Source organism: Saccopteryx bilineata, chromosome 4 (genome assembly GCF_036850765.1).
Source record: "Saccopteryx bilineata isolate mSacBil1 chromosome 4, mSacBil1_pri_phased_curated, whole genome shotgun sequence".
NCBI classification, from domain to species: Eukaryota; Metazoa; Chordata; class Mammalia; order Chiroptera; family Emballonuridae; genus Saccopteryx; species Saccopteryx bilineata.
In genome coordinates this window covers 42,399,685-42,409,574 of record NC_089493.1, presented here as the reverse complement: position 1 = coordinate 42,409,574, position 9,890 = coordinate 42,399,685, and the positions used below count along the sequence as shown (strand labels likewise).

The window sequence follows — 9,890 nt, the reverse complement described above, 5'->3', positions numbered from 1 at the left end:
TCTACAGCAGGTAAGAAAAACATACTGTGGAAAAACAGGTCATTCCTCTTCCTATACCAGGGGTCGGGAATCTTTTTGGCTGAGAGAGCCATGAACGCTACATATTTTAAAATGTAATTCCATGAGAGCCATACAATGATCCGCGTTATGCATTATCCAATAAAAATTTGGGGTTGTCGCCCTGGCCAGTTGGCTCAGTGGTAGAGCGTCGGCCTGGCGTGCAGGAGTCCCAGGTTCAGTTCCCGACCAGGGCACACAGAAGAAGCGCCCATCTGCTTCTCCACCCCTCCTCCTCTCTGTCTCTCTCTTCCCCTCCTATAGTGAGGGCTCCATTGGAGCAAAGTTGGCCTGGGCACTGAGGATGGCTCCACGGCCTCTGCCTCAGGCGCTAGAATGGCTCTGGTTGCAACAGAGCAACCCCCCAGATGGTCAGAGCATCACCCCCTGGTGGGCATGCCGGGTGGATCCCGGTCGGGCGCATGTGGGAGTCTGTCTGTCTGCCTCCCCGTTTCCAACCTCGGAAAAATACAAAAAATTAAAAAAATTAAAAATAAATAAAAAAGTTTGGTGTTGTCCCAGAGGACAGCTGTGATTGGCTCCAGCCAGCAGCAACCATGAACATGAGCGGTAGGAAATGAATGGATTATAATACATGAGAATGTTTTATATATTTTTTTGTTTTGTTTGTTTGTTTGTTTGTTTCCGAAGCTGGAAACGGGGAGAGACAGTCAGACAGACTCCTGCATGCGCCGGACCGGGATCCACCCGGCACGCCCACCAGGGGCGACGCTCTGCCCACCAGGGGGCGATGCTCTGTTGCGACCAGAGCCACTCTAGTGCCTGGGGCAGAGGCCAAGGAGCCATCCCCAGCGCCCAGGCCATCTTTGCTCCAATGGAGCCTTGGCTGCGGGAGGGGAAGAGAGAGACAGAGAGGAAAGCGCGGCGGAGGGGTGGAGAAGCAGATGGGCGCTTCTCCTGTGTGCCCTGGCCGGGAATCGAACCCGGGACTTTTGCACGCCAGGCCGACACTCTACCACTAAGCCAACCGGCCAGGGCCTGTTTTATATTCTTAACGTTATTATTATTTTTTTTATTAAAGATTTTCTGCAAGCCAGATGCAGCCATCAAAGGAGCCACATCTGGCTCACGAGCCATAGATTCCCGACCCCTGTCCTATACTGTAGTCTTAGAGACAAGGCAGAGACTCATCCCAACTACTCCTTTCCGTGGCAGTATTAGCAGGGAAAAAATAGAGCTGTGCAGTGAGCTCTAAACAACCTAAATTACAGAATCCCCATGCTGTGTGCACACTGGCTTAGAAAGAGTTAACTTTTCTCGGATTACACTGCTCCTCAGTTTTCAAATAAATAGGAACCCCTGGTTCAATGTTCCTTCCTTTAAACCACTCCATTTATCCATACACCAAGATTCGTAGATGTTATTTTAACTGCTTTCTTACAGATTAAAATGAAAACTTTCAGCAGAATGACTATCAAATAAAAAGCTTTTTATACGTGTTGTTCTCCAAACCATCAGTAGAACAGGTTTTGGATAAAGTCTTGGGGTCCAATCCTGGCTTTGCCGTTGGGGCAATGGCACCATAATTAATCTCTCTAGTTTCGGTGCACACAGGTATGAAGAGGATACCCATTCTCTGTATTTCTAGAGAAGCTTAGGGTATAGACAAAACACAAGACACACAGAGCAAAATCTGCCCCAAGGCTGCATGCAAGAATCCGTTTTTGAGCTTCTGCATGCCGTCTTTCAGCTGTTTTTGAGCTTCTCTAACCATCGCCTGAGGAGGGCAGACCTCGCCACCACCGTACAAGGGATACTCCACCCCAAGCGCCACTTGAGGGCGTGTTCGACGCGAAGGACCCGGAGTGGCTCCGCTCCCTTTGGGGAGGCCGACGCGCCTGACCGCCTCGGCTCCCCGCGCCCCCCGCGCCCCAGCACCCAGAGCAGAGGCGGAACGCGCATTTCTTTCTCCCTGTTGCCACAGGCCGGGTAGGCTGCGAGGATGCGGGTCCGACGCGGAATGAGGCACAGCCTGGGACAGCCCGGGGCCGGCGCGCCGCGGTCACGCAAGGCCCCCGCCGTCGCCTCCGCCGGCTTCCTGTCGCCTGGTGCCCGGCCCTCCTCCGCCGCTGGGAGCTGAAGCTTTTAGGCCTTCGGCCGGCGTCTTCCTACCTACTGTGCCTTCAGCACCATGCCGCTGTACGAGGGCCTGGGGAGCGGCGGAGAGAAAACAGCAGTCGTGATAGATCTGGGAGAGGCCTTTACCAAGTGAGTGGCTCGGCTGTCGTCCGGGGGGATGGCGGGTGGCCGAAGCCCAGGTGCAGCCCGGGACCTAACTGTTGGCTAACCGGCAGGGTGAGACGTTCCTCCCACACCCCAGCTTGTCCGCAAATGATGGCCCTTATTATTACCACCGTGGATGATGCGAATACCGAGGACCTGGTGGGCGGTCGGGTTTTGACTCCTAGAAATTCTAGGCCCGAGAGGGAGAACTGCTTTCGCCGACGCTCACTGTTGTTGCCACAAACAGAGCAGACCCTTTGGGGTCACCCATACAGGGGATGACAGCGATGACCTAGTCCCCGCTTCCTCTGGGCTTGTCAGTTTAGGAGGCTAGCATCCGAATTATAACACTTAATGACCATCTCCATCATTAAATACTTGCCGAATGGAGCTTCTGTTCGTGCTGGAAATCCAAATATGCTCAAGACGGAGCAATTACTCCCCAAGAATAGGAAGTCAAATTAGGGAGACAACACATCAAAAGGGTGAAATTCTGTAGATGAGACTCTCGAGATTGAACACCTTCCCTCCCAAAAAACCTCTTAGATTTAGGAAAATTGACATGTTTTAGGAGGCAACTTGTAAACACTAGAGTAATGGTTCTCAGTCTTTTGGATGGCATAGACCTCATTGACACCCGAATGAAAGCCTCATATATGCAAGCCTTAATAAATATATTTGCATAGTTTGGGGGATTTGTTTCACAATGGTCCTTGGGCTCCACCTTGGGAGCTCTTGCGCTGAGTTCAGGAAAAGAGTGACAGAATTGTGTCTTGTATATACTTGAAATGAAAACATTTGAAAATCTTTATGTATATTAAATCTGAATAATGTCTAACACAAAGTAGGTATTTAATAAGGTGACCAACATTTTTACAATGAAAAGGACAAAAATAATTGAAGAAAACAATATTGTAAATAAAAGAAACATTTTATTCATTGCACTATAACATGATAAATACATAATAAAAACATTTGTAATATTTTATATTGTAATTATGCTTACATGCCTGTTAATTTTTAATAATAATTGTAAGAAAAAAGTACTCATTTAGTAAAACTAAATGTCAAACAAAACCACTAATTTGGAGTGATTTTTGGGTATATTTATCATTTTCTAATTAAAAAACATCTGTTTTATGCAACTATTAAATCAAAACACATTATTAATAGTTATGGTTTGAGGATAGACTTCCACTTTAAAACTCAAATTTCAGGAAAATACTTGTAAATGAAATTATATGTATTTGGAAATTATTAAATAGATAATGAATTAATAAAACGTGAGTTGTGCTTACCTGTCTATGATTGAATATTCACTGATAAAAAAAATAACCGTGAGTCTACAATGTCATATGTGCCATGTTGTGTTTCAGTAAGAAGTACACAAAACCATTTGTGCACTCGGTATATTGCATGCTCTCTCAAGTCTCATAATCAATCACATCTCGCACTGTACTGATCCTTGACGAATCGTCACGTCAAATACAAATACATCACATCACATGCAATGGGTCAACTCTGCATCGATGAATATGGACATTTACAGATTAGTCTTCCAGTATCAAAAAGGAGGACATGTAGGAGGACACTTTTTGAAGGAGGATGGAACTTACAAAAGGAGGACAATTGGTTACCTTATATTTAATAACTATTGAATAAGTAGTCAAAAGAGCGTATTTAAAAATTGGACCTCAGATGCACCAGAATTGGATTAAACAGTCCATTCTCTTACTGTTCAATTCAAAACCTCCTTTTTTATGTTATAAAGGTTTTATTTCTAGCATAATAAGTACCTTGAGTCTGACATCCAAAGATAATTACTTTGGCCACATGCTGAGGAAGTGAGAAACAAAGCTGCTATACAGGAAGATGACTATTCACAAAGGCAGTGAAGGGTGATAAGAAGATGAACTTATAAAGTAAAAGAAAGGAGTTGAATCTAACCAGTGAGTTGCATCCTGGGAAACTTGAGCACTGGTACAAGTAGACATGGAGATGTGACTAACAGAAGATGGAAAGAACTAGTCGGAAATAAATAGGAAGAGAGTGGTACTGAAAACTAGACAGAACAAGAAGCGATAATCTTCATACTAAACCTAAGTTGATCATTTTTTAGCAACATTTTAAACAAAGTTTTGTTTTACTAAAGTAAAACAAATAGAAATACCTAAATACTCAAAGAAGAATAGTTTTTTAAAAGGGTGAAATAAGCACTTTTATGATAGCGACGAAGACTAAATATAGGCAGAAGCGTATTATTTGAGTTCATGATTTGTGAACAGTATGATAACAACTATGCCAAATAGTCATAGATTAAAAAATAGACCAAAGGGGCCCTGGCCCGTTGGTTCAGCAGTAGAGTGTCGGCCCAGCATGTGGAAGTCCCTGGTTCAATTCCCAGTCAGGGCACATAGGAGAAATGACCTTCTGCTTCTCCACCCTTTCCCCTCTCCTTCCTCTCTATCTCTCTCCCTCCTGCAACCAGGGTTCTTTGGAACAAAGTTGGCCCCGGCACTGAGGATGGCTACATGGCCTCTGCTCAGGTACTAGAATGGCTCTGGTTGCAAAGGAGCAATGCCCCAGATGGGCTGAGCATCGCCCCCTAGTGGGCATGCTGGGTGGATCCCGGTTGGGCGTATGCGGGAGTCTGTCTGCCTGCCTCCCGCTTCAAACTTCAGAAAAATACAAAAAAAAAAAAAATAGACCACAGGGGAATGTGTCTAAATAGGAGCTAGTAATACTAATTAATTAAGATAAAATTAAAAACTGAAAAGTGAATGCTGCTCTAAAAATTGATATATATCAGTGTTAATATGAAACAATTTTTTTACCTTTAATGCACAATTATAAATAGATGGGATTAACTTTTTCCTTAGGGTTTTTTTTTCTGTCCCTTTGAATGCATCAGAGATGTTTCCAGATGTGTTTATATCCACTGTTTTTTGGGTTTTTTTTAATTTTTTTTTTAAAGACTTTATTTATTCATTTTAGACAGGAGAGAGAGAGGGAATGAGAGAGAGAAGGGAGGAGCAGGAAGCATTAACTCCCATATGTGCCTTGACCAGGCAAGCCCAGGGTTTTGAACCGGCTACCTCAGCATTCTAGGTCGACACTTTATCCACTGCGCCACCACAGGTCAGGCTCCACTGTTTTTAAACAAATACAGAAAACTTGTTTCTCTGACAAATGTATAGAAAGACTTACAAATTAAGTGTTTAAATATTCTGTTTATTTGCAGGTGTGGATTTGCCGGAGAAACCAGTCCAAGATGTATAATTCCTAGTGTGATTAAAAAAACTGGCATGCCTAAGGTAGTTTTTTAAAAACAAATTAGCAATAAATCCTGTACTGTAATGTAATATATTTTAAATGTGACTTCAAGTAAGGTTGATTAGAACAGTGCTAACTGTATACCTTCTGACTGTATTTCAAGGAAATTTTTTTAAATCTTAGTTTAATTTTGCGTACCATAAAACTCACCTGTTTAAGTATACAATTCAGTAATTTTTAGTAAATATATTAAGTTCTGTAACTATCACCGTGGTCCAGTTTTAGAACTTTTTTGTTATCCCAGTAAGACCTAAGCATCAATATGTTGTTCTGTGTATTTATGCATTTATTGGTTGATTCTTGTATGTTCCCTGACCAGGGATTGAACCTACAACCTTGGTGTATCCAGACTATGCTCCTATACTCTAACCCAGGCGGGCCGCATGCGGCCCCCTGAGGCCATTTATCTGCCTCGCCACACTTTCAGAAGGGGCACCTCTTTCATTGGTGGTCAATGAGAGGAGCATTGTATGTGGCGGCCCTCCAACAGTCTGAGGGACAGTGAACTGGCCCCTTGTGTAAAAAGTTTGGGGACCCCTGATCTAACCAACAGCCAGGACCTTTTGGTGCTTTTTAATCAATGCTGATTTTTTTATCACTCCCGCCTAAATGATAAATCTGATGAAGGAAAACTGTAGATGAGCATAGTGCTTTACTTATTTATGGACGCACACTTTTATAGCCCACAAACAAAAAAATTTCCATCATTTTGGACATGCCAATTCTTAAGGATTTCTGACATGATTAATCTACAGTTAATGTTATATTCTCAATACAAATTGCTTTTGATTTATTATCAGAAAATGCACTAGTAAAATAAATAAGCATGTTTTAATTTGAGATTATTTTATTATTATAAATTAATAAGTCATTTTAATTTTTATAGCCTGTCAAAGTTGTTCAATATAATATCAACACAGAAGAATTATATTCCTACCTAAAGGAATTTATCCACATGCTGTATTTCAGGTAGGATGCAATGCTCTTTGTTTTTTCCCCCAGCTTTTGTGATTAGATTTTCCTAGTACCAGTCATAGTGATGTTTAGCTGTAGCACAGCTGATGGGAAAAGTTGACTTCCATTGCCATATTTACTTGCTTATTTCCAACCTTTTCCAAATATATTTGAAGGCTAGAAAAACAGTCAAGCATAAGGAAATATTTGAAGTAAATCAAATGTCCATTGATAAAGAGGGTTGGATAATTAAATTGTTGTACATCTTTATAAGACACACTGACATTAAAAAGAGTTCTGTATCTATATGTACTGATACAGTTGTCTTAGACATATTGATAATTGAAAGAAGTAAGTTGCAGAACAACTATGGAATGAATATTTCTGTTAAAATATTGCATGCACACATACAATTAGGAAAATATAAAAAATGCTATATATATATGGTACTTTCTGAGTAATAGAAGTATAAGGTATTTATATTTCCCAGATTATAAACTTACATTATAGTTAGAGTTTTCTGAACATATATTTTTTCTTACTTTTGTAACCTGAAGAAATAAAATGTCTTTTTAATGGCTCAAGCAATTCATAGTAAGCTGTTGTTTTTATTTTCTGAAATAATTTAATAGATGTGAAGTTCCTGACACAGTACATAAAATGTAGGAAGATATCAGGAATGTTACTTTTCCTGAGTAATAACATGAAGATGTCTTTTTGTCATAAAGTATCTTAAGCTAATGTAGTACAGTTTTTCTATTCTTAACAAGTTATATCATGTACAAAAATAATACAAACTTTTATTTACTTTTAAAAACAAAACAAAACTCTCACTTTTCAGGCATCTGTTGGTGAATCCCAGAGATCGCCGGGTTGTGGTTATTGAGTCAGTGCTATGTCCTTCCCACTTCAGAGAGACACTCACTCGCGTTCTTTTCAAGTATTTTGAGGTACTTGTTTTATATGTTGTATTTTGTAGTTACTCAAAGCTTAAACTAAAAAGCCCTCATTTATCTCCTTCATTGTATATGTTACAGATGACAGAGTAAACTGAAGCCTGAAGTTGACTATTTTCCTTCTGTGTATGGTTATTTCATGTGTAATTAGTATTTCATCTACTATTTAGTTAAATGGAGATCTCTTCTTATTGATGTTTCTGTCTGTTTGTTTATTCGTTCGTTTTTAAGTGGGAGAAAGGGAGATAAACTTCCGCATGCCCCCAACCAGGATCCTCCAGCAACCCTGTCTGGGGCCAATGCTTTGTTCATCTGGAGCCATGCTCACAACTGAGCTATTTTTACCACCTCAGAGTCATCCTCAGCGCCTGGAGCCAATGTGCTTGAACCAATCGAGCCATGGCTGTGGGAGGGGAAGAGAGAGAGTGAAGGGCAGGGGAAGCAGATGTTTGCCTCTCCAGTGTGCCCTGACCAGGAATTGAACCTGAGACGTCCCACCTACTGGGTTGATGCTCTACTGCTGAGCCAACTGGCCAGGGCCTCTGTTTATTTATTTTAATGCAGGTTTTTCTGTTTGGGGACTGTTTTTTGTTTTGTTTTGTTTCTCAGAATTAAAAAGTATATTGTATACTGTGGAGTTTATGATGTGTTTCTTCCAGTTGTTTCTAGTGTCTGTTGTTCAGTTATGCTGAGTGCTCTAAATTCTTCTATTCTTTCACTTAGGCTTTAAGTTTTTATTTAACGGAATATTCAAGTAATGTTTCCCTTAGACTAGGTAGGCAGTGCCAGGAATGACTCTTACATCTCAATGTTAGTAACATTTCTTATAACTTTCATTTTATAGGAGTCAAGATTATTTTAAAGAACAAAATTTTGATTTAAGACTGTTAAATTTCATATTCTAAGAAAAGATCATACAAAGAATCTTTAAGGTTTAGAAAAAACTTTTTGGCCCTGGCCGGTTGGCTCAGCGGTAGAGCATCGGCCTAGCGTGCGGAGGACCCGGATTCGATTCCTGGCCAGGGCACACAGGAGAAGCGCCCATTTGCTTCTCCACCCCTCCGCCGCGCCTTCCTCTCTGTCTCTCTCTTCCCCTCCCGCAGCCAAGGCTCCATTGGAGCAAAGATGGCCCGGGCACTGGGGATGGCTCTGTGGCCTCTGCCTCAGGCGCTAGAGTGGCTCTGGTCGCAACATGGCGACGCCCAGGATGGGCAGAGCATCGCCCCCTGAGGGGCAGAGCGTCGCCCCCTGGTGGGCGTGCCCGGTGGATCCCGGTTGGGCGCATGCGGGAGTCTGTCTGACTGTCTCTCCCTGTTTCCAGCTTCAGAAAAATGCAAAAAACAAACAAACAAACAAAAAACAACCTTTTTCTTAGGAATTTAGGGTTTTTCAGCAAGGGAAACTAGAAGGTTGTATAAACATGTGTGCAACATATAAGAAAGTAAGCACAGATAAATATATTATCCATACAATCTACTGAACTTAAAATATATAAAAAATCATAATGTCTTTAGGAGATAAGGGCAGTTGATATTTCTGTGTTGTAATTTATTAAGACATAGAAACAGGTTACATTCCTCCTATACTTACTGATGTCATAGATTTAGGAATTTGGTTTTCAGTAGAAAGAACACAAATAATACAAGAAGTCACTTCAGCTCTTAATCTGAATAAAATAAAAGATGATTCTTTGTGTTTATGCTTTGAGTTTTAGTTGTGTTTATGTATCCTATTTGCTGTATCCATTTCAATAAAAGAATATAACCATTATTTTGTTTGTCATTTGGTTATGGTGGACTTACATAATTTAATTAAATACTTATCGAATATATAAAGTGTCACCAGGTCTGGCAATTGTCACTGAAAAGATGTTACACAGAACTAAGGATTTTAAAAATAGTTCTTTAGTTTAATTATAACTTCTATATTATGTTTTTAAAGCATAGTTCCTATTACAAACTTAATGAATAAAGACAATCAAGAATTCTTTTTCTGTATTTCCATTTTGCTGGCAAAGGCATCTTTTTATTTTACTTATTTTATTTTTAAGTGAGAGGAGGGGAGATACTGAGACAGACTTCCCCATGTGCCTGACTGGGATCCACCCGGCAACCCCTGTCTGAGACCAATGCTCAAATCCACCTTGCTAACCTGACCTGTGGTGGTGTAGTGGATAAAACGTACACCTGGAATGCTGAGGTCACCAGTTCAAATCCCTGGGCTCGCCTGGTTAAGGCACATACAGGAATCAACTATTACAAGTTAATGCTTCCTGCTTGTCCCCCTCTTTCTTCCTCTCCCTCTCTTGTTCTCTCTCTCCCCTCTCCAAAAGTCAATAAGTAGAAT

General features: G+C 41.2%; 1 protein-coding gene across 1 annotated transcript in view; it reads left to right on the top strand.

Moving 5' to 3' along the window:
• Positions 1–2,084: 2,084 nt before the first annotated feature.
• The window catches only part of ACTR10 (actin related protein 10), a 29,084-nt gene continuing 21,278 nt past the window's right edge, over positions 2,085–9,890 (top strand). The window contains exons 1-4 of the mRNA XM_066275850.1: positions 2,085–2,286; positions 5,543–5,615; positions 6,521–6,603; positions 7,430–7,538. Of these exons, the coding sequence (XP_066131947.1) occupies positions 2,210–2,286; positions 5,543–5,615; positions 6,521–6,603; positions 7,430–7,538 (342 nt within the window). The 5' untranslated portion in view covers positions 2,085–2,209. The remainder of the gene's footprint in view (positions 2,287–5,542; positions 5,616–6,520; positions 6,604–7,429; positions 7,539–9,890) is intronic.